We start from the raw sequence: 25,013 nt of genomic DNA on the forward strand, positions 1-25,013 counted from the left end.
CTCTGGGCTCTCTGCTTCTGCTTCGGGCTTCTTCTCTTTCTGCTTCTGCTGCTGCTGGCGTCCCCGTGACGCCGCCCTTAAAAGCCCAGTCTTAGCCCAGGTGAATCCCATCTACCTATGCCCACACCCTATTCCAGGTGCCGCCATCAGGCATGCATTCAGGACCGCAAGGATCCGTCATCTATCCTGATGGCGGGAGGGCAGAAAAGCCTGACATTTTTCCTTACCCTACATTGAGGATAGGTATTAGATCCTCTTTGAAGTTTGATAGAATTCACTAATTTGATAGAATTCATCTGGTCCTGGGCTTCACTCTTTTCGACTTCTGTGCTTGTGATTGGTCTGCTCAAGCTGTCTGTTTCACCCTGGTTGAGACTTGGAAGATTGTATGATTCCAAAAATTGGTCCATTTCTTCTAGGTTGTCCAATTTATTTGCTTAAAGACATTCATAGTAGTCTCTCATAATCTTTTGTATTTCTGTGGAATTTGTTATAGTGCCACTTCTTTCATCTCTGTTTCTTTTATTTGGATTTCCTCTCTTCTTCGTGAGGGTAGCTAAAGGTTTATTAATTCTGTTTATGCTTTCAAAGAGTCGGTTCTTGGGCCTCCCCAGTGGCACAGCGGTTGAGCGCTGGGCTGCGAAGCTGCCTGCAGCCTCTGTGGCGCCGGTTTGATCCCCGGCTGCCTGCGAGGGTCCCACATGGCGCGCAGACCTCTCTGCCGCGCCCACCGCTCTCCTCAGCAGTGTGTTTTGTCAGCCTGCCTGTTCTGCTCCCCGCTCTGGCTCTGGTGAATTCTCTCACCCTCTGTGCTTCTGACTGTACCCAGTGCTTGTATAAATAAATAAATCTTTAAAAGAAAAAAAAGAGTCAGTTCTTGATTTCATTAATCTTTTTAGTATATGCGCTGCTGAAGCAAACACCATTAATCTTTTAAACTGTGTCTTGGTTTCTATTTTTTTCCACCATATATATATGTTTAAAGATATTTAGTATACGTGAAAGAGTGCCTGGCAGACAGTGTGTTCTGGAATAATCTTAATTATTACCCTTACTTCCTGTCTTCCCTACCAGCATTCCAGCTTTAATTGTTTATTATTTCCTTCCTTATACTGATTTTTGGTTTTTGTTTTGTTTTCACTTTTTCTGGTTCATTCAGATGTAAAGTTAGATTGTTTATTTGAGATTTTTCTTGTTTATTGATGTGGGCCTGTATTGCTCTGTGGACTTCCCTTTTCATGCATCCCATGGGATCTGGTAGCTTGTCTTTTTTTTTTTTTTTTTTTTGTGGGACCCTTGCCGGCCGCAGGGGAACGAACCAGCGCTGCAGAGGCTGTGGGCAGCCTCGCAGCCCAGGGCTCAACTGCTGTGCCACCAGGGGAGGCCCTGGTAGCTTGCCTTTTTAAGTATCTCCAGATACTTTTCTCCCTTGATTTCTTCATTGACTTAGGAGTTTACTTAAAGGTATTTGTTTAGTCTCCACATGTTTGGGTTTTTTTTAAATGGGCTTCTTTGTGCAGTCAATTTCTAACTCTATGCCATTGTGATCAGAGAAGATGCTTGATACCACTTCTAGTTTCATCTATTTTTGAGGCATATCTTGTGTTCCAGCATATGATCTATACTTGAGAAAGTTCCATGAGCACTTGAGAAGAATGTGTATTCATTTCTTTTGGGTTGGAAGGCTCTGTAAATGTCTATTAAGTTCGTCTATTCTAATACTTCATTTAAGACATTATTTGCTTAGTTTACTTTCTGTCTGGATGATCTATCCAGGGATGTAATTGGTATGTTGAGATTCCCTACTATTAGAGTGTTGCTGTTGATGTGCTGCTCTATCTAGGCTGTTAATATTTGTTTTCTATATTTTGGTGGTGCTGTGTTGGGTGCATAAATATTGATGACAATTCTATCTTTTTGATGAATTTTTCCCTTGACCATTATGTAGTGCCCCTCTCTGTTATGGATTACCTTTTTTTGGCTGATAGTTGAATTTATCAGATGTGAGGATAGCAGTTCTCTATTTTATCTCTCTGTTGATGGCTTAAAATACTTTGCTCTAGCCTTTCATTTCATGTTTGTTTGTCTTTAGATCTGAAATGAGACTCTTGTATGCAAAATATAGACGGATCATATGTTTTATCCAATTTGACATTCTGTGTCTTTTAATTGCTGAGTTCAGACCATTCACATTTAGGGTGATTGTTGCTGCATCAGGCTTATTTACTGCCATTCTGTCTTTTGCTTTTTGGTTGTTTGATCATTCTGTTGTTTCTTTTTCAATGTATTTCTTTCTGCCTTTTTGTTTGGATGGTTTTCCCTGGTATTTCAGTTTGTTCATTTCTTCTAAGTCACGTAACCTAAATTTTTGCTATGTGGATACTACAAGACTTCAAACTTCCTATTGTCTAAAATAGCCCCTTATGTGCTGGTATTGACTCATCATCATTTCACGGCACAGATTCTGTCCTTTTCATCTCCTCCTTTAGTGTTTCTTTGTTGTCTCAGTGTGCATTTGTCTTGAGGCTAGAACCAGTTCCGTTAAGTGTCAGGGTCTAAGAAATTAAGCAGAATCTAGAAGCTAAGTGCTTGAAAAGGATTTTGCTCCTTCTTGAGAAAGGGCCATGTAATGGGGTTGTGGGGTGGGAGGTCTCTGGGAACTGCAAGCAAGTTATTATTTTTTTTAAGATTTATTTCTTCATGCATACAAGAACTGGGGTACAGGCCAGAGGTACAGAGGTTGAGAGGATTCACTAGAGACAGAGTGGGGAACAGAACAGGCGGATTGACTGAAATATACTGCTGAGGGGAGCAGTGAATGAGACAGGAGAGGTCTGCTGCGCCATGAGGCTCAGCTCCCTGGCCTGCCAGATCGAAGTCGAACTCCTGCTGCAGAGGCTGCGGATAGCTTCACAGTGCTGTGCTTAATCCCTTGTGCCACCACAATGCCCCTGCAGGAGAGGTTAGTCCAATATCGAGGAGCTTATGGAAGTGCAGTGTGCAGCCCCTCAGACCTGCTGCATCACATCTGTCTAGACAAGATGCCAGGAGATTTCTGTACGTGTTAGAGATGGTGAGGCCCTGAGTCTGAGATAGACCTTCTCCCTGGGACCTTAGCCATGATTGGGCATGAGAATTTCCTGGGGTGATCATTAAAAAGATACCTGATCAGGGCCTCCCCTGGAGGCTCAGGCATTTGAGTGCAGCGCTCTGAAGCTGTCCGCAGCCTCTGCAGCACCGGTTTGATCAGGCCCACTGGCGAGGGTCCAACATGGCGAGGCAGACCTCTCCTGTCTTGCCTGCTGCTCCCCTCAGCAGTGTGTTTCATCAGTTTGCCTGTTCTGCTCCCCGCTCTGTCTCTGGTGAATCCTCTCACTCTCCCGCACATCTGGCCTGTACCCCGGTTCTTGTATAAATAAATAAATAGATCTTTAAAAAAAAGTTTTTTTTTTAAAAAAAGATACCTGATCAGACTTCTTGGCATGGGATGAGAACTATGTGTGAGTGGTTTTTATAGCATCCAGGAAACCTTAGGTTCAGACTCATTGATCTACTCCAAGCCTTCCATGTAATATTTGTAAAACACTCAGGGACGTCCTCATTAGCAAAGAGCTGAAAAATTAATATATTAAAAAAATATATAACCATGAATAATTAGTAACTGTTTTATAAACATAGGTTTCTAAACACATAGAATCTGTTACTGTTCTTCCCCGTACCCCATACAACTTCCACCAAATTTTTGTGGGTACAGTTTTCATATACAATATTTATAAATGAAGTTTTAAACTCTATGAGACAGCCCTTTGGATTTGTCCTGGGCATCCAGCAGCTGTGACAAGGAATTGTCCGGGGCGAGTACCCTATGTTCTGAGGCCCAGGGAGTGTCACCTGACATCTCGGTGGTAACTGTCACCTGAGCAGCCCCTCCAAGACTCTTCATGATGCTGGTAGCTCATCATGTGAGTGTTCCCAGGAGGCTCTTCCCACTGCCTGCCTGTCACAGCCAGACCCACCAGAGCCACCCCGAGACTACAGTGAGCACCAGATGTTGGTGAAGGAAATTGACTGACACTGTGTGGATAGGAGCCATCTTAGGGGTCATCAAGGCCTTCCCTCAAGCCTTTGTCTCTTGGTCAAAAGATGGCTTCTGTAGCTGTTGACATCACATTTACTTTAAGGCAGGCAAAAGGGACAGGGAGTCGTAGTCCCAGCACTATTTTCTCTTCCATCTGAAGAAGCAAGATTCTTCCAGGGTTCCAAGAGTCCTCAGAGGAAATTGCAGGTTGCAGAGCTCTCTCCTGGCTGCAAGAGAGGGTAGAGATAAGTGCCTACTACCCCCAAGGTTCCAACCACCATTAGGCCTGACAGGGAGTGAGTGTAACTGGTGATGGAAGGTCACAGAATCTCTGGCAGATATCTCTTATTTCTGTCATTTGTTAATGACATCTTTGTTTCGTTTGCATTTTATAAAGATTTATTTATATATCTATTTATTTAGTTAGTTGTGCATACAAGAACTGGGATGTAGGCCAGAGGTGCAGGGGGTGAGAGGATTCACCAGAGACAGAATGGGGAGCAGAACAGGCAGATCCACTGAAATACACTGCTGAGGGGAGCAGCAGGCGAGACAGGAGAGGTCTGCTGCACCATGTGGGTCAGCTCCCTGGCCAGGATCGAACTCAGGCCACAATGGCTGTTTATAGCTTAATAGTGCTGAGACTTTAACCCCTGTGCCATCAGGGAGGTCCCTCCTTTGTACTTTATATTTTATATTTTTTTCTTCCTTATCCATATTTCACTTGCACAGAGTTCCAATGAGCAGAAAACAAACAATATTAACTAGCTAATCTGGGTACTGTTATAAATAAAATGGTGCTGAGCAGTTTCCAAATACTAACCTTTAGTATGATCCTCACCATGGTGTTGTGTTTTAAATACAGTTTTATTCCATATTTACAAAAGTTCTAGAACCGAAGAACCATATCCCCATCTTACCAGTGAGGGAAGCAAAGATCAAAGAGGGGGAGTCCTTTGTCCAACACAGTGGTCTCACAGCAAAATCGGGGTCTGAGTCGCATGCGTCTGCCACAGCTGCAGCACTCGCTGTAACTGGCTTCTAGGGTGGGTAGTGAGGTCTCCAGGGCAGAAAACGAAGTGTGTCTTGTAGAAACAGGAAGGAGGTTTGTTCACTGAGGACAATTTGGGGACAATCTTAGAGGTGAGAAGAATGACAATAGAAGCAGGAAGGAAAAGTATCACACTAAATATGAAATCTGGGCAAAATTCTTGGCCCCATATGTATACGAGCAGTGTTTGCTGCCAAGTACATCTGGCACATTCACCACTTCTCAGAAATGAATCAGACGGATGCACTTCTTCTCAAGACAAGGCGTTTGAGAGTATAACATCATATCTTTTATTCCCTGACTTCTTAGATACTTAAAGAGCAGAAAATGTTAATCCCAGATTGCTGGTATTAACATGCCTTTTTTTTCCTCCTTCATTTGAGATAAAATTCTACTGCAAGTGTTAACTCAAGATCCATTGGATGAGACAAAAAGAACAACAACCAAACTGATTACAGAAAGAGGCATGAAAGAAAGCAAGTATATGTCTTTAAAACTGCAAGTGCACATTTTCTAAAGGCCTATGTGTTGTATTATTTGTACTATTGTTTTAGTATTCCTTAAGCCAGGTACATATGGGGCAAAGACAAATTGAGATGTGGAAGAAAGAATTGTCCAAAATATTCTCTGTAACCTTCTACCAATTATGGAAGTCTATGGTGTAAAATGTGACCCTGTATTTTGGGGTGATGTCTGAAGTTCACGAGTTAGGTCGATTCTCTCATTCTGGAGGTTGTTCAGAGGAAGGGAACCAGATTTGCAAGTGGCGTTCACTCTTCCTGGTAACTTGCCATCACTAGTGTAAACACCTTCTATTTAACAGGGCTTTTAATATGCACGAGGGCCCCGGTCACTGACTTAGTGTCCCCCTTAACGCCCCCCTTCCCCAGCCTCTGGAAAATATCTGCACTAAGGAGCAGAGTTAATTTCTCCCTTTGTGCTGATATTCAAATATCAAAGCCTAGGGGACGAAGCTGTTCACATATGCAAAAACATGTGCATTGCCTAAATCACACAGGTGACAGAGAAACCCATTAAGGCGAACACTGTGTGCATTAAACAAAATGGAAATTGGGTAGTTATCAGGATAAATCAGGCATGTGTGCCATATTGAAATTATAAAGCTATTAGCAAACCAATTTTATAGGCAATGAACCCTGCCCATGGATTTTATAAACCACATGATTAAGACAGTATTTTATTATGTAATCATGATGGTGTGCTCTACACATTGTTTTATTATGCTCCCTTGGCCGACACACTAGGATGAACACATTTTCAGCAAAGTGTCTGCATGATTAAGTATCTATTCCTAATGATTCACTAATGTCTCATTAACAGAGAGCTGCACACTTGCCATTTATTGGATCAAAGTCACCATACTAGAGATCATTTGTCATATTCCACACAGGCCTTACTGCTTTTTTTTTTTTGTAGAGTTGAAAGCTGCCATGTGCACAAATTACCCAATCGCTATGCCGATTATCTGTGAGGAAACCATGTGAAAATCAACGTTGTCACTGGTTTTCAGATTTTGCAGACACTTCATGAATGCTCTATATCACTCATGATAGGTGGGTGTTGTGGCCTGACAAAACTTCATTAAGGATAAGTTTCTGCTCTTTGGTGGGGCCAGAAAAAAAGGGCTGACCACCTCAAATCAAGTAAATGTGTTTGGACAATGAGTTATCTCAGCTTTCATAAAGAAAAACCTGAAATTCTAGCTCAAAATCTCCACAGGTTGCTACAGCCTTTTAGCACAATTAATGCATGTTCTTGATGCAGCCACTGAGTGTCCGTGGAAGTCTTGAACTGGGTCCATGAAGTCCTGGGGGGGGGCGGTGGGTGGGGGTGTTGACCCAGCCCCTTTCCATCTGCACTTTAATGTTTTGTTGTCCGGGAGGTCAGCAGGGATCAGCGTGCTCATGCTTATCAAGTAGGGGTAGCCTCAGACCCTCTGCACCCCCTCCCCAGTGTAGACCCAGAGGGGGCTGGGTGCAGAGTCTGTGGTGGGATTGTTCCCTCTCCTCCAGAGCTGGAAAGCGGCACATTTCCCAAATGGTCAAGGTCTTGCTTGTGGTCATCTTAGAGACAGGGGAAGGTTTTTCTTTAAAACACCTGAAATGGTGTTCATCTGTCTTTGCTCCTCCCCCTGCCCCCAGCTGAGCACTCAGCTTAACCAGGCAAGCCATTTACTTCCATTCTTGATAGATAATTCCATTCTTGATAGATAATCTGTGGTAAGGGAAGGATTTACTGCTCTGTCTACAGAGCCCATCAGCAAATTTTATCTGCCACTTCTCACAGGCCTCCTGGGGCTTGGCTGTTCCCCACCAATCTCAGATGAGAAAAGCAAAGCCCGCAGAGCATCACTGCCCAAGAGTGTGCAGTTTGGCCTGGAAGCCAAGTCCAGGGCAGGCCAGTTGCATGATGTTCCCCAGAATACCATGCAAGACAGTATTGATTTTATTTTTTTAATTAAAAAATTTATATATATTTTACATCATCATTCATTTTAAAAAAAGATTTATTTATTTATGTATACAAGAACTGGGGTGTAAGCCAGAGGTTGGTGGGGGTAAGAGAATTCACCAGAGAGAGTGGGGAGCAGAACAGGCAGATCTACTGGAATACACTGCTGAGGGGTGCAGTGGAGAGGCAGGAGAGGTCTGCTGCACTATGTGGGTAGCTCACTGGCTGGCCAGGGATTAAACTCGTTCTGTAGTGGCTGGCAGTAGCTTAGCTTGATAGCATGTCTTTAACCCCTGTGCCACCAGGGAGGCCCCTCGTCACTCATTTTTGTACAATGTTAAGACAGTATTGATTTTAAAAGGGATTCATGTTTTATATTTATTTATTATTATAACGTTGCATTATAACATATACGTTTCAGGTGTTCGTCTTTGAGAATCATCAGGTGTCCACAACACATAGCCCTCCCCTGAAAATCCAGTTAGCTTTCACCATACCATTGTCCTCTTTTTTCCCAATTTGCCTACCCCTTCCCCTCTCCCAAGGGAGTATTAATTTTAAAAGAATGCATGCAGATCCAATGAAAGATTACTCACTGCCCAGGATTTTTTCCCATAGGTTATCCTCAAGAAAAGGTCTTGAAAAGTGCTGAATTCACATCTAGTTCAAGTAAACAAGAAGAAAAATTGGCAGGACTATTTGGTAAGAACCTTTTTCATGTGAAACTTTGCAAGGCCCTGGAGTTGTCTTCCAGAGAATCTATTCCTGCTGCTAAAATGTAAGGAAATTGCTGTGCTTTGAGGCTGAAAGCAGCCTCTAAATTCAGGGTCCTAAGAAATTAAGCAAAACATGCTTTAAACTCTTGGGAAGACTTCAGCCCCTCAAAGAGGGCTCTATGGAGCAGCAGCGCCACCATGTGGAAATTTTCTGGAAGTGCGGCGTGAGACGCCCTCAGACCAGCTGGGGGGCATCTGCCTGGACCAAGTGAGAGATTTCTGTGCGATTGATGGTGAGGCCCTGGGGCCAGGACAGACCTTTTCCCTGGGACCTCAGCCCTAGTTGATATAAGAATCCCCTGGGGTGATTGTTAAAAAAAGACACCTGAACAGATTCTCTTTTGTGGGATGAGACTTCTCATGTGGTGAAGGATGGTTGGGTAAGCTCCAGAGATATCCCTTATCAAAGCTATCTGTAGTGGCAAGCCTGCAGGCTGGCAAGGCAGGGGACCCTGGGGGCCAGGAGGCTGGTAAGCCCCCCAACTCCTAGTGAGTTTTTTCGCTTTCTTTTCTCTGGGCTCTCTCTGGCTTTCTCTTGTGGTCTTGCCTCTTCTGTAGTCACTTGACCTTTTATAGCTGTCCTCTCTCTGAGTGACACTGTCCTTACATCCCTGCCCTCTAGGCTCAGGTGTGCACCTTATACATGCGTGCACACCCATGCTCCAGGTGTCCACAATTAGGCAGACACACGTGCCCTGTGCCCACACTCCCAAGCGCCTTCTGCATTAACAGGGTCAAGGCCGCAGGTGATAGCCACAGAGGCTCGTGGTACAATAGCCACAATTCATTCCATTTACCTTATACTACCATTCAACTGTGAAGGACTGTCTATGCAACTACCTGTGAGCTCTGGAATCCAGTTGAACATCATCCAGGGGAGAACGTGTTGATGAATCTGGTACATTTTAGTGAACTTCAGTGTTTCCTCCTATGATCCTATGATCCTATGATTCTTCATCCCCTAGACCATGGCAGGTAGCCAAGTGCTCAGCAGGCTACATTCCCAACGTGGTGCCAGCCTGGGCATAGGAACTGTGTCCTCCCAGAATTCGGGTGTGCATTTTGATTACTGCTTATTGCTTCTGATCACTGAGGGGCCAGCACTGAGATGAGCCATTGTTTCGACTCCCATGATATGAGGAGGCTTTTTAGCAACTCCAGCAAGAGGATTAATGGGCCAGTGTTTTTTGTTTCTCTCCCTTTGGGAGACACTTAAGGAAACCCTTCCCAGGTCACCGAGTGACCACAGAGATAAGAAACATTCAACACCACACTGAAGAAGGAACACGAACTTTGCCAAAATAGTTTAGAAAAGTCACAAATGAATGACTCCAACCATTAACAAACAGAAATCAGCAATCCTTGAGTGGAAGAGTTAAGTACCCAAAGCTAGCAAAATAGAGTACTCAGAATAGCCAGTTATCAACAATAAATTACAAAATATACAGAAAAACAGACAAATGTGACCCATTGGACAGAACCCATCCCTGAGGAAGCCTAGAAACTATAATTATTCATCAAAGATGCTAAATCAACTCTCTTTAGTGTGTTCAATGAATAAAGAGAATGGTGGTCTAAAAAAAATCAGGATAACAATGTATGAAAAAGAGGAGATTATCAGTAAAAAGGTAGAAATTGTATAAAGGAGCCAAAGGGAAATTCTGCAGTGGGAAAGTATAGTAACAGAAACAAACAATTAATTCTCTTGAGGAATTGGACAGCAGTTTTGAATAGCTGGAAGTAAGGATCAGTGAATGTGAAGGTGGGCAATTGAAATTCCCTAGTCTGAGGAGCAGAAAGAAAATCAGTGGACGGAGGATGAAGGGCCTGTGAGAGAACATCACATGCACCATCATATATATTCCCAGGAAGGGAATAAAGGCACAGAGAAAATATTCTAGGAAATAATGGCTAGAACGTCCCAAATCTCATGATTATACACATCCAAGAAGTTCTATGAACTGCAGGCCTGATAAACGCAAGAGTTCCACCTTAAACACATTGTAGGCAAATTGTTGGAACCCAGAGACAAAGAGAGAATTTTGAAAGCAGAATGAAAACAGCTACTCATTCTGTACAAGGGATGCTATCTATATTAACATCTGATTGCTCCTTAAAAATCCTGGAAGCTAGAAGCAGTGAAATGACATATTTAAAGTTCTGAAAGAGAAGTGCTGTCAAAACAAGAATTCTATATCTGACAGTGCTGTTCTTCAAGGACTAGGGGGAAATGAAGACATTTCCAGAAATTCATATAGAATCTCACTGCACTGCAAGTAGTCAAAACAATCTTGAAAAAAGAAGAACAAAGTTGGAGGAATTGCACCTGCTCATTTCAATACTTACTACAAAGCTATAATTATTAAAAATGTGGTGTCAGGCTAGAATAGCGAGTCCAGAAATAAATGCATAGACACACTGTCAGTTCATTTTCAACAAGGGTGCCAACACCAGTTGTGGGGAAATGATAGTCTCTTCAACAAATGGTCCTGGAAAAACTGGATATTCACAAGCAAGGTAATGATGTAGAATCCTTCCTTTATACATTCACCAAAGATTAAAAAATTTTTTGAAGATTTATTTATGCATACCAGAACTGGGGTACATACAAGCACTGGGAGTGGGGGTAAGAGGATTCACCAGAGACAGAGCGGGGAGCAGAACAGGCAGACTGAAATACACTGCTGAGGGGAGCAGCAGATGAGACAGGAGAGGTCTGCTGCGCCATGGGGCTCAGCTTCCTGGCGGGGGATCAACTCGTGTGGCAGTGGCTGCTGATAGCTTCATAGGTTGTGTCTTAACCCCTTGCACCACCAGGGAGGCCCCCATCAAAGATTAAAATTTAAAGTGGGTCAAAGACCTGGGTAATGAGCTTAGGCTATTAAACTCTTAGAAGAGGAGGGGAAATCTTCAGAACCTTGGATTAGGTAGAGCATCTTAATTTTTAAGCCAAAAGCATAGGCAGCAAAAGATAAAAGAGATAAATTGGACTCAATCAAAATTGAAAACCTTTGTGCACCAAAGTATACATCAAGACAGGAAAAAGACAGCACACAGAATGGGAGAAAATATTTACAAATCATATGTATTTGATAAGAGATTAATCTTTATTAATTCATATAGAGAGAAATTCTACAATTCAACAACAACAATAAAATCAAACATCTCATTTTAAAAATGAGCAAAGGACTTGAATAGATATCTTTTCAAAAAGACATACAAACGGTCAATAAGAAGTGATTCTTGGGGTCTCCCTGGTGGCGCAGCGGTTGAGCGCTGAATTTCAAAGCTGCTGGCAGCCTCTGCAGCGCCAGTTCGATCCCCAGCTGCTCCCGTCCAGGCCACCGGAGGAGGGTCCCACATGGCGCGCAGACCTCTCCTGCCGCCCGCTGCTCCCCTCAGCAGTGTACTTCGGTCCTTCTGCCTGCTCTGCTCCCCGCTCTGGCTCTGGTGAATTCTCTCACCCTCCCACGCTTCTGACTGTACCTAGTGCTTGTATAAATAAATAAATAAAATAAAATAAAATAAATCTTAAAAAAAATGATTCTCATTATTACTGGTCATTAGGGAAATTCAAATCAAAACCACAATGAGGTATGACTTCACACCCATTGGAATGTCTACTTAAAACCAGGAAAATGTAGGACATAAGGATATTTGAGCATTGCTGGTAGGAGTATAAAAGAGTGGTCTCTCTGGAAAGTGGTTGGGTGGGTCTTCCAAATTTTGAACACGGAAATACCAGGTGACCCAGCAACTCCACTTCTAGCTAGGCCCAGGGATGTTCTCTTTGACAGAGCTGAGACTGAGGGAAAATGTTTAAAAGCACAACCAACTGCTGCAGGAAGTTGTCCAGACTCCAGAGAAATCTCTCCTCTCTGGGGGCTGTGTGTGGTTAGGAGTGGACCTTTATTCTGAGAAGGAGTTCTCAGGAGTGGGAACCCTGAAGCTTCCCTCTGGGTTAGGAGCTGGTGGATTGAGAATGTCCCGACTGGCGATGCCTGATACTCTTGTTTGAAAAGGGACATCTCTCTACATGGAAGGTGGACCTTTTTTCCAGGAGCTGTCCCATGTCATGGATTGTGGGACTGCCTTGCTTCCATGTGTGTTAGTAAAGAGGCCTCAGTACATCTGCACTGTGTGGATGATTGATGAGTAGGTTGCGTGATTGAATGAAAGGGTGAGAATGGCCCTTGCGGTCCCATTAGCCTTGTTTCAGGAATTTACACCTGGAAATCAGAAGACTTCTCCTTGCAGGTGCTCCATGTCTCTGAATCCAGCTCCACTTGTGTGCAAGGGGAGTGAGTGCATTTGGACATGGGGGTCTGCTTTAGGGTTTTGGAGGATGCCATCACCTGCTGGCCTCCCCAGTGCATGCCAGTGTTGGCCTTGGCATTGGAGACCACCTGTAAGCTTCCCAGGTTCTCTCTGAGCAGCAGTTCAGAAACTTATAGGTCAAAATGCTCATTAAGGAAGGGTTGGTGGGCTTCCCCGGTGGTACAGCGGTTGAGCGCTGGGCTGTGAAGCTGCCTGCAGCCTCTGTAGCACCGGTTCGATCCCTGGCCACTGGAGAGGGTCCCTGCTGCTCCCCTCAGCAGTGTTCTCAGCCTGTCTGCCTGTTCTGTTCCCCGCTCTGGTTCTAGTGAATTCTCTCACCCTCCCGTGCTTCTGACTGTACCCAGTGCTTGTATAAATAAAATAAATAAATCTTTTTTTTTTTTTAAAAAAAAGGAAGGGTTGGTGATAAAAACTCAGCATTTTTTAAAAAAATATTTATTTATTTATTCAAGATTGATTGATTTATACAAGCACTGGGTATAGTCAGAAGCGCGGGAGGGTGAGAGGATTCACCAGAGCTAGAGCGGGGAGCAGAGCAGGCAGGAGGACCGAAGTACACTGCTGAAAACTCAGCATTTTGAATGAGTGAATGTGATGGTTAATTTTTGTGTGTCCTTATAGCAGCATCAGGTGTGTAGACTACCCCCCAAGGTACCAACAGCCCTTGAAGAAGGACTCAGAACATGTACAAAATGAGTGGAATTTGTGATGATTGTTTTCAGTGCATTGCACAGTAAACCAAAAGGAATAAACACTGTCACCAGGGAAAAGTAAGAGCCTAAAAACTTTAAAAGTGAAGGAGAAAATAATATATTAAAAAAACCCCATATCTGTGAAAAATTAGGAAAAATATATTCCTTAAAAATATATTTATGACTTAAAAATATATTCAGCATAATTTTTACCTGCACAGCCTTCCCTCATTTTTTAAAAAGATTTATTTATTTATGTATGCAAGAGCTGGGGGATAGGCCAGAGGTGTGGGGAGGTGAGAGGATTCACCAGAGACAGAGTGGGGAGCAGAACAGGCAGATTGACCGAAGTACACTGCTGAGGGGAGCAGTGGGCGAGACAGGAGAGGTCTGCTGCGCCATGTGGGTCTGCCCCCTGGCCTGGGATCCAACTCGTGCTGCAGTGGCTACCCACAGCTTCATAGCAGACAATCTCCTGTGCCACCAGGGAGGCACCCCCTTCCCTCATATTTAATGGGCCTTCCTGGAGAAAAACTCAAAAATGGAGCAGAATGATGACAAGAACAAGAAGGAAAATTAGGACAGTACATATGAGATTTGGGGCATAGTTTCCAGCTCACTCGGTCTAGTGAGCCATGTTTCCTGCTATATCTAGTGAAGTCACGTCTTTTCTGAAAAGACATAGGGAACCAGAATTTCTTTCCCCAAGATAAGGTATTTTACAATGTAATTTTACATAGCCATTAAGTTGGTGTCATTCATTCATTGCTTTTATTATAGTCTGCTTGAGGTACTTACAGAGAGAAATATGTCAGTCCTGCCCTGGCAGTCCTTAACTTGCCTTTATTTACTTCACTTGAGATGAAATTCTTCAGCAAGTGCATTCCAGAGTTCCATATGATGCACCCACTGATGAATCAAGACGAACATCACGCACAGTGACTGCAAAGACAGACACGAGAAAAAGTGAGTATGTCTTTAAAGGCTCAAGTGCACATATTCCTGTAGGCCTACCTATCACTAAATATGTACTATGCTATCATTTTACCATTCTTATGTAGAGCAAAGACCAATTGAGATATGAGAGAAAGGTTTGTCTGAAATTGTCTCTATAACCTCCATGTGTGGCTGTTCCTCTATTTTGGGGTGATCCTTGACTATATTATATATAAATATATTATTATATTATTATATAATATATAATATATTATATAATGAATATATTATTATGTTTAGGACTTGTATTTAGGCCTTATTATATTTAGGGCTGTCTGTTTCTCCCTTTAAATTTACTGGTGATCATCCTTTTACTACATGCACTAAAGTGACTGTAAGACAGATGATAATATACCTGATGTACTCCACAGACTCTCTCCCTGGGGCTGAGGAATTAGTGTCCTGTGCATGTAGCATTGTTATTATGCCCCTGCTTACATATGTGGGCACTGAAGGTAAGTACCTTGCCACAGGTCAAGTAGCTAGCAGGAGTCAGGGCTGGTGTTTGAACTTAGGATGTCTGTAGAGGCTCAAGTTAGACACAAGTGATTAGGTAGAAAGAGGTTTGTAAATATCACATAGCAATCATTCCCATTTGTTATGACTGTATCTAACTGAATCAGATGCCCAGTGTCCCCAAGGCCAAGCCTCCAGCCTTTCTGTTTTCTGGGAAGTAGGTCCTACCTGTGCCACAGGTGAGCAATGAGGGAAGTGTTTTCCTTTCAAGTAGCCACTATGTGAAATGACTTTCAAATACAGACACTGACTGCCAGCACTTCCTATCCCCTCTTAGAATACTAGTGGGGCCCAGAGTCTCTGGTGCCCCACGGGTTTGGGTCCTCTGGGAAAAGTTTGTGGCATCCCCTTAGGTTTTTTCATGACATGTCCCAAATTGTGCTGATAGAGTCTCTAGAATTTGTGCATATTACCAAAATGCCATCACTTTCTCTAAGACTCTTCCCTTTATTGATTTTTCCCCTTATAGGATTTTGACTCAGTTCTTGACCACTTTTTAAGTACAAACTGGACTTCCTTTTTAAAAAATTAAGTTATTTTTATCATGATAATATTATAATAATTTATAACAACGTCTATTTTAGGGGTGCAGGCTCACACCTCTTCAAGTGTATGTCATGACACCACCCCACCACCAGAGCACAGTACTCCACCACAGCCCATGGGGTGCCCTCCCCCTTGCTCTCCAAGCCTGCCTTCCCACTCTGGAAGCCTCAGATCAATAGTCAGATTTCCAGGGTTTGTTTCTGTTTGGTTTTTGTCTGTTTCTTTGCTTTGTTTCTTTATATTCCACATATGGGTGAAATCATCTGGTGTTTGTCTTTCTCCTTATGACTTATTTTGCTTGGCATAACCCTGTCCAGTCCTATCCATGTCACAAGTGGCAGGGTTTATTTTATTTCATTTTTTTACTAGCTGAGTAGTATTCCCTTATATATCTGTACCACATGTTTGTCCACTCATCTGTCTGTGTACTCTTAGGTTATTTCTGTAACGTGGCTTTTTTTTTTTTTTTTTTATAGAGGCATGTTTTTATTTATTTATTTGTTTGTTTGTTTATACAAGCACTGGGTACAATCAGAAGCGCGGGAGGGTGAGAGAATTTACCAGAGCCAGAGCAGGGAGCAGAGCAGGCAGAAGGACCAAAGTACACTGCTGAGGGGAGCAGCGGAGGGCAGGAGAGGTCTGTGCGCCATGTGGGACCCTCCTCTGGTGGCCGGGGAACAGCTGGGGATCGAACCGGCGTCGCAGAGGCCCCAGGCAGCTTCGCAACCCAGCACTCAACCGCTGCGCCACCGGGGAGGCCCTGTAACGTGGCTTTTGTAAATAGTGCTGCAGTGAATATAGGAGAGCAGATATCACTGAGTCAGTGCCTGTATTCTTTTTAAAAAAATATTTATATTTATTTATGCATACAAGAACTGGGGTGTAGGCCAGAGGTGTGGGGGATGAGAGGATTCACCAGAGACAGAGCAGGGAATAGAACAGGCAGATCTCCTGAAATACACTGCTGAGGGGAGCAGTGGTAAGACAGGAGATTCTGCTGTGCTGTGTCAATCAGCTTCCTGGTTGGAGGTCGAATTCATATCGCAGTGGCTGGTGATAACTTGATAGTGCTGATACTTTAATCCCTGCACCACCAGGGAGGCCCTTACTCATGGCAGAATGTGACTCATTGACACTGGGGTTCAGTCAGCATCATTGGTGCCTAGAGGGATTTGCTCTTGTGTTGGGCTGCTGTTTCTTTCATAGATAATGATTTTGTAAAGTTGCATGAAATTTGGAAATTGGTGATATTTGACAAAAATTGGTTATTGTGCTTATTTTTTCTCTACAGAAAACTATACAACAATTGATCAGAATGACAAACTGCCACATGCAAAAGACATCCTTCAAACTAACCGGAGATCCTTAGGTAAATGGAAACTATTGATAAGTATAGACAGTGGCTCTTAATACTCTTTGTTGTTTTTTTTAAAGGTATAGAGACCATAAAAGCAAAAATTTGTGTTCAAGTGACAATTTTTTTCCCCCACAACTCCATAAAAGAATGAGCAAGCACAATCACTTAGGGGAATATCTGTGTTATCCAGAGTTATCTGTTTATGTTTATAAATTTCTCCACTCTCATTTGACAAGTTGGCATTTCCAAAGTCAAATAATTATGAGTCATAAGTTGGAAATTTTCTTTCTTTTCAAAGCCAGATTGAATATGGAACAATTTTTTTCCCCCTAAGAATAATTAAGACCTCATGATACTCTTAACCACATTGTCTTATTCATACCCCTTTATGAACTAGGCCAAGGAACATTCACTAAGCTCACCTTAAAACTATCCCCTTGGCTCTCAGAGGCTTCTCTCTGGGCCTGGGGTTTCTGGCTTGATTTGAAATCTTCTAGGGCAGCAGAATTCAACACTTCTTATTCTTCCTATTCCCGTTTTGATTGCCCTGCTTTCTAACAGCTAAACAGTCAAACAAATCTTTGCAGAACTCCTACTCATTGGTTCTACGTTGCTCCCTAGAACTTCTCAGAACATCTCTCAGTCCCTTTCCAGGGCTGTTCCTATACTGGGGAAACAGCTCTCCTGGCTTCTCAAGTTTCTCCAACTAAACTCAATCAGACCATTGAAAGGTTTCTATGCAAATGAGTCAAAGAGAGCCAATGACAGAGTTAGAATGCAAGTATTTATGATGTTCAACCACTGGCTTGTACCAAACCATTATGCAGTTTCTCTACCAATAAATAAATAGCTCGTTGTAGTTAATTAGTATTTTGTGGTTTATAAATTATTTTCATGAGCCTCATGCCATCTGCGAGACGTCATTTCTTTTTTTTTTTTAATTTTTATAAATTTTATTTTTATATTCCCCATACAATTGCAACCCCCTTATTTTGACCCCAATCCCTCCCCTCCCTGCGTCCCCACCCCTCATAAAGTGTCTCTGGTTCATAGTTTTTGTTGATTTTGATTTTCACTTTCTTATAGTTATTCATTTTCCTGGTCCCTTATTTAAGTTTTCTAGATTCCTGCTATGAGTGAGACCATCCGGTATTTTTCTTTTTCTTTCTGGCTTATTTCGCTGAGCATGATCCCTTCCAGCGCCATCCATGTTGCTGCAAATTGCATGTGTTTATCTTTTTTGAATGCTGAGTAATATTCCATGGTGTATATATACCACATCTTCTTGATCCAATCATCTATTTTTGGGCATTTGGGTTGTTTCCAAAGCTTAGCTATTGTAAACAGTGCTGCTATGAACATAGGGGTGCAGGTGCTCTTTGGAATTGATGTTTCTGTGTCCTTTGGGTAAATACCTAGGAGTGGAATTGCTGGATCATATGGAAGCTCTATTTTTAGTAGGTCCAGAAATCTCCACACAGCTCTCCATAGTGGTTGGACCAGTTTGCACTCCCACCAGCAGTGCAGGAGAGTTCCTTTTTCTCCACACCCTCGCCAACATTTGTTGTTGCTAGTTTTTTTAATATGTGCCATTCTCACTGGTGTAAGATGGTATCTCATGGTAGTCTTGATTTGCATTTCCCTGATTACAAGTGATGCTGAACATTTTTTCATATGCCTGTTGGCCATTTGCATTTCCTCTTCAGAGAAGTTTCTTTTTAGCTCTTCTGCACATTTTTGGACAGGATTATTTTCTTTGTTGTTGAGTCTCATCAGCTCTTTGCAGATTTTTGTGATCAGTCCTTTATCGTTAGTGTTGTGTGCAAAAATGTTCTCCCAGTCAATGGGGTTTCTCTTTGTTTTTGTTATTGTCTCTTTTGCTGTGCAGAAGCTCTTTAATTTGATGTAGTCCCAGCTGTTGATCTTTGCCTTCAGTATCACTGCTTTGGGTGATGTGTCTGTAAAGATGTCTTTGATGTACATATCACGTAGTGTTTTGCCTGTATTTCCTTCTATATATTTTATGGTTTCAGGTCTTATGTCTAGTTTTTTAATCCATTTTGAGTTGGTTTTTGTGTATGGTGTGAGGTAGTAGTCAAGCTTCATTCTTTTGCATGTAGCGACCCAGTTTTCCCAGCACCATTTATTGAACAAACTTTCTTTGCTCCAGTGCATATTCTTTGCTCCTTTGTCAAAGATTAGTTGACCATAAATCTGTGGGTTTATTTCTGGATTTTCTATTCGATTCCATTGGTGTGTGTGTCTGTTCTTGTTCCAATACCATGCAGTTTTGATGATTATGGCTTTGTAGTATAGTTTGAAATCTGGGAGTGTGATGCCTCCATTCCCTTCTTTTTTTTCAGGAAAGCTTTGGCTATTCGGGGGTTTTTGGTGATTCCATATGAATTTCATCAATAATTGTTCTATTTCTTTGAAGAATGACATTGAAATTTTTATTGGAATAGCATTGAATCTGTATATTGCTTTTGGTAGGATGGCCATTTTAATAATGTTTATTCTTCCAATCCATGAGCAGGGGATGTCTTTCCATTTCTTTGTGTCTTCTTCTATTTCTTTTAACAGTGTTTTATAGTTTTCTTTGTATAGGTCCTTTACCTCTTTTGTTAGATTTATTCCCAAGTATTTGATTTTTTTTTGTTTTGATAATAAAAGGGATTTTTTTTTAATTTCTTCTTCAGATTTATTGTTTGTGTATAGGAAGGCTACTGACTTTTGTGTGTTGATTTTGTATCCTGCCACTTTACTGAACTGATTGGTGAGTTTAATTAGTTTTTCTGTGGAGTTTTTGGGGTTCTCTATGTATATTATCATATCATCTGCAAATAGTGACAGTTTGACTTCTTCTTTTCCTATTTGAATTCCTTGTATGTCTTTCTGTTGTCTTATTGCTCTGGCTAGGACTTCCAGCATTATATTGAAAAGCAGTGGTGAAAGAGTGGACATTCTTGTCTTGTTCCAGATCTTAATGGAAATGCTTTCAGCTTTTCACCATTGAGAATGATACTGGCTGTTGGCTTATCATATATGGCCTTTATGATGTTGAGGTATGTTCCTTTTATCCCAAGAATTTCAAGGGCTTTTATCATGAATGGGTGTTGCACTTTGTTGAAAGCTTTCTCAGCATCTATTGATATGATCATATGGTTTTTATATTTCTTTTTGTTGATGTGTTGGGTAACGTTGATTGATTTTCGGATGTTGAACCATCCTTGTGTCCCTGGAATGAATCCTACTTGGTCGTGGTGAATTATCTTATGGATACATTGTTGGATTCTGATAGCTAAAATTTTATTGAGGATTTTTGCATCAGTGTTCATTAGGGAGATTGGCCTGTAGTTTTCTTTTTTTGTGTTGTCCTTGTTCGGTTTTGGTATTAGTATAATGTTGGCTTCATAGAACGTGTTTGGTATTATCCCTTCCTTCTCAATTTTTTGGAAGAGTTTGTGAAGGATAGGCACTAATTTGTCTCTGAACGTTTGGTAGAATTCATTTGTAAATCCATCAGGTCCTGGGCTTTTGTTTTTGGGAAGGTTTTTGATTACCATTTCAATTTCGCTAGTTGTAATTGGTCTGTTTAGGTGTTCTGTTTCTTCTTTATCTAGCTTTGGGTGATTGTAGAGTTGTAGGAATTTGTCCATCTCCTCTAGATTGTTGAACTTGTTTCCATATAACTGTTCATAGTAGTTACTGATTATTCTTTTGATTTCTGCTGTGTCCGTTGGGATTTCTCCTCTTTCATTTATGATCCTGTTTATTTGTGCTTTCTCCCTTTTTTCCTTTGTGAGCCTGGCTAGGGGTTTGTCTATTTTATTGATTTTTGTCGAAGAACCAGCTCTTGGTTTCATTGATCTTTTGGAATGTTTTTTTAATTTCGATTTCATTTATTTCTGCTTTGTTTTTTATTATTTCTTTTCTTCTACTGGTGTTGGGTTTTTTTTGTTGTTCTTTTACTAGATCTTTGAGCTTCAAGATTAGGTTGTTTCTTTGAGTTCTTGTTTCTTGATGTGAGCCTCTATTGCTATATATTTTCCTCTTATTACTGCTTTTGCTGCATCCCATACATTTAGGAAATTGGTGTCCTCCTTGTCATTCAATTCAAAGAATTTTTTAATTTCTTCTTTCATCTCCTCGTTAGTCCAGTGGTCTTCCAGTAGTGTGGGTTTCAATCTCCATGAGGTAGGAGAGTTCCTTGCCTTCTTTTTATGGTTTATTTCTAGTTTGATGCCTTCATGGTCAGAAAAGATGGTTGGTATGATTTCAATCTTGGTGTATCTGTTGATGTTTATCTTGTGCCCCAGTATGTGATTGATCCTGGAGAATGATCCGTGTGCGCTTGAGAAAAATGTGTACTCAGATTTTTTGGGGTTTAGTGTTCCATAGATGTCTGTTAAGCCCAAGAGCTCTAGATCCTTATTTATAGTTTTAATGTCTTTGCTTATTTTTTGTCTCATTGATCTATCCATTGTTGATAGTGGTGTGTTGAAGTCTCCCACTATGTATGTGTTTTCTCTGATGTCTGTTTTCAAAGATGACAACAGTTGTCTGATATATGTTGGTGCTCCTTCGTTTGGTGAGTATATGTTAATGAGTGTTATTTCTTCTTGAAGTATTGTCCCCTTGATCATAACGTAGTGACCGTTGGGGTCTCTTTTTATCTTTTTGAGTTTGAAATCTATTTTATCTGATATGAGTATAGCTGTTCCTGCCTTCTTTTTTGGTCCATTTGCTTGTAGGATTGTTTTCCATCCTTTAACTTTGAGTCTACTTTTATCTTTTGTAGCTAAATGTGTTTCCTGGAGACAACAAAAGGTTGGGTTTTGTTTCTTAATCTAGCCTGCGACTCTTTTTATTGAAGAGTTTAGTCCATTTACATTTAGAGTTAGTATTGATATGTTAGCATCTGTATTTGCCATTGTGTTTGTCTTTCCTTTGATTTTATTTATTTATTCTTTTAATAACTTTTTTTTTGGCCTTCTTTTGTTGTTATTCGTCCCTCTGAGGTTCTGGCTTTAGGATTCCTTGTAGTATTTTTTGGAGTGGGGCTTTAGTCATAATGAAATTCGAGAGTTTCTGTTTGTCTGGGAAGGTCCTTATTCTTTCTTCATAGAGGAAGGAGAGCTTTGCAGGATAGAGTATTCTTGGTTGGCATCTGTTTTCTTGGAGTCAGTTGACTATGTCCCTCCACTCTCTTCTTGACCGTAGTGTTTCCTCAGAGAAGTCCGATGTCAGCCTGATTGGTTTTCCTTTGTATGTTATCTGTTTCTTCCCTCTTGTCAGCTTCATTATTTTTTCCTTGTCTTGGATTCTTGGGAGCTTTACTATTATGTGTCTTGCTGTATTTTTCCTTTCGTCATGGAAGTTTGGTGTTCTTCTTGCTTCTTGTATATCAATTTTCAGCTCCTTCTTCACGTTTGGGAAGTTTTCTTCAATTATTTCCTTGAATATTTTCTCTGTTCCTATATCTCTCTCCTCTCCTTCTGGGATTCCTATAACTCTTATATTTCCTTTCCTCATGGAGTCAGATAGTTCCTGAAGTCTTCCTTCGGTCTTTTTCCTTTGTACTTCTCTTTCCTTTTCTGTTTTAGTTCTTTTTATTTCTGTATCTTCAAGAGTACTTATTCATTCTTCCATTTCATCTATTCTGCTTTCATTGCTTTTCCCAGAGTTCTTTAGCACCTCCATTAATTCTTTGATCTCCTGCATTTCTTTTACTTCCCTCTTTAGGGACTCAATTTCATTCTTCTCATCGTTAATTATTTTTCCCTTATCATTGTTTTCCTTTATGACTTCTGTCAGTTTTTTAATCATGGCAATTTTAAATTCTCTTTCTGGAAGGCTCAGAAGTTCTTTCAAGTTACTGTCGTTGCAATCTGGTAGGTGGTTTTCTTTTTGTGGTGTGCTTTTTTCCTGAGGAGTTCCTGGGTTGCATGTGGTTTTTCTACTCCCTACTGCCTGTTTTCTAATTTGCCGTATTCCTTGGGACACTGTGTTGCTGATACTGGCCGGCATCTTGGGCGAACTTCCCAGCTCACCTCTGGCTCCTCTGGGTGCCTTCTGCCGGTTTCAAGCAGTCTTTACTGAAGAAAGGTCCCTGTTCTAAAATGCCGATGCGGGGGATGCGCTCCCCTGCACGCTCGGTCTGCCCCGGCGGTGGGTGCTGCTCCCCCTGGGCTCGGACTGCAGGCCAGAAGGGGCCTGGCCTGTGCGAGCCTCCCAGCTCACCTCTGGCTCCTCCTGGAGCCTTCTGCTGGTTTCAAACAGTCTCCACCAAAGAAAGGTCCCTGCTCCAAAATGCCGATGCGGGAACGCACTCCCCTGCGTGCCAGGTTTGCCCCAGCGGTGGGTGCTGCTCCCCTTTGGGTCCCGACTACAGGCCAGAAGGGGCCTGGCATGAGCAAACTTCCCAGCTCACCTCTGGCTCCTCTGGTAGCCCTCCGCCAGCTTCAAGCAGTCTCCACCAAAGAAAGGTCCCTGCTCCAAAATGCCGATGCGGGAACGCACTCCCCTGTGCACCTGGTCTGCCCCAGCAGTGGGTGCCGCTCCCCTCTGGGCTTGGACTGCAGGCCAGAAGGGGCCTGGCCTGGGAGAGGCTCCCAGCTCACCTCTGGCTCCTCCGGGAGCCTTCTGCTGATTTCAAACAGTCTCCACCAAAGAAAGGTCCCTGCTCCAAAATGGTGATGCCTGGGACGCGCTCCCCTGTGCGCTGGGTCTGCCCTGGTGATGGGTTCTCACTCCCCTCTGGGCTCGGACTGCAGGCCAGAAGGGGCCTGGCCTGTGCGAGCCTCCCAGCTTACCTCTGGCTCCTCCAGGAGCCTTTGCTGGTTTCAAACAGTCTCCACCAAAGAAAGGTCCCTGCACCAAAATGCCAATGTGGGAACGCACTCCCCTGTGCGCCTGGTCTGCCCCAGCAGTGGGTGCCGCTCCCCTCTGGGCTCAGACTGCAGGCCAGAAGGGGCCTGGCCTGGGCGAGCCTCCCAGCTCACCTCTGGCTCCTCCGGGAGCCTTCTGCTAGTTTCAAACAGTCTCCACCAAAGAAAGGTCCCTGCTCCAAAATAGCGATGCTGGGGACGCGCCCCCCTGCACGCTGGGTCTGCCCTGGTTGGGATAAGTCATTTCTATTGTGGACTAAGAGACCATGCCCAAGGCTTATCTGCCAGCTAAAAGGTTCTCACAAGGGTCCTCTAATTGCTGGGTCCTGACCTCAGCGTTAATGTCACTCAGGCTCCGTGTGAGAAATGCGTGTTCTCAGACCCAGACCTGGGTCTGAATCAGAGACTCTGGGGTATGGCCCAGCAACCTGTATTTTAGCAAGCCCTCCCAGTGATTCTGATGCACACTTGAGCATGAGAATGATGGTCTCAGTCTCTGCGTGTGTTACCTACCTAGGAATTTGCTGGATTAAAAAAATTGACAAGGCCTCCCCTGGTGGCCCAGCGGTTGAGCGCTGGGCTGTGAAGCTGCCTGCAGCCTCTGCAGCACCAGTTTGATCCCCTGCTGCAGGCGAGGGTCCCACATGGTGCGACAGGCCTCTCCTGTTGTGCCCACTGCTCCCCTCAGCAGTGTATTTCGTCAGTCTGCCTATTCTGTTCCCTGCTCTGGCTCTGGTGAATTCTGTCACCCTCCCGTGCTTCTGACTGTACCCAGTGCTTGTATAAATAAATAAATAAATCTTTAAAAAAAATTGACAAAAATATTACACTGATTGATGTCTAGGTGTACTCTTCTCCAACCCCCGACCCGGCCCCCCAGCCTCTCACTTTGACTTAGAGGAAGTTACTTTCATCATAAAAACAGAACTAATCATAGGCCAGTGATTGTTTCTAGATGAACATGTTTTGTCTTTTATAGGTGACGTTTCAGAGGAGAAGCAGGATACAGATCCCTCTCTGTTGGGCAGGGATGTAAGTGAGTTGTTAACTACTATAGCTCAAGGAGCACATGGAAAAGCACATAGACGAGGTAATAATCTATGTAGCTTGAGTCAGATAAGATACCTGAATACAGATGACTTCAGGATGCATCTGTTCTCCTTTCATTGTATTTTAACAGAATACATGTCAGCACACCTTTCGTTTGCCCACAAAAACATATGATTTGTGCTTAAAATGATGAATTAAACTAATGCCAGGAATTTGACCATCCTTTCAAGCAGATGCTAGTTTTGTGTTCT

At 42.6% G+C, this 25,013-nt stretch overlaps 1 protein-coding gene across 2 annotated transcripts in view; it reads left to right on the plus strand.

Moving 5' to 3' along the window:
- Positions 1–25,013, plus strand: part of CUNH2orf92 (chromosome unknown C2orf92 homolog) — a 35,810-nt gene that overhangs the window by 7,561 nt on the left and 3,236 nt on the right. The window contains exons 3-7 of one of the 2 annotated variants that reach the window (XM_037527896.2): positions 5,513–5,605; positions 8,220–8,303; positions 14,269–14,373; positions 16,757–16,834; positions 24,692–24,802. In XM_037527896.2, the coding sequence (XP_037383793.1) occupies positions 5,596–5,605; positions 8,220–8,303; positions 14,269–14,373; positions 16,757–16,834; positions 24,692–24,802 (388 nt within the window). In that variant the 5' untranslated portion in view covers positions 5,513–5,595. Of the gene's footprint in view, positions 1–5,512; positions 5,606–6,572; positions 6,704–8,219; positions 8,304–14,268; positions 14,374–16,756; positions 16,835–24,691; positions 24,803–25,013 lie in introns of those variants that run through there. The other variant, XM_037527897.2, reaches the window with a different exon arrangement.

This window comes from Talpa occidentalis, unplaced genomic scaffold (assembly GCF_014898055.3).
Source record: "Talpa occidentalis isolate TD23 unplaced genomic scaffold, MPIMG_talOcc4v2.1 talOcc4.5, whole genome shotgun sequence".
NCBI lineage: Eukaryota > Metazoa > Chordata > Mammalia > Eulipotyphla > Talpidae > Talpa > Talpa occidentalis.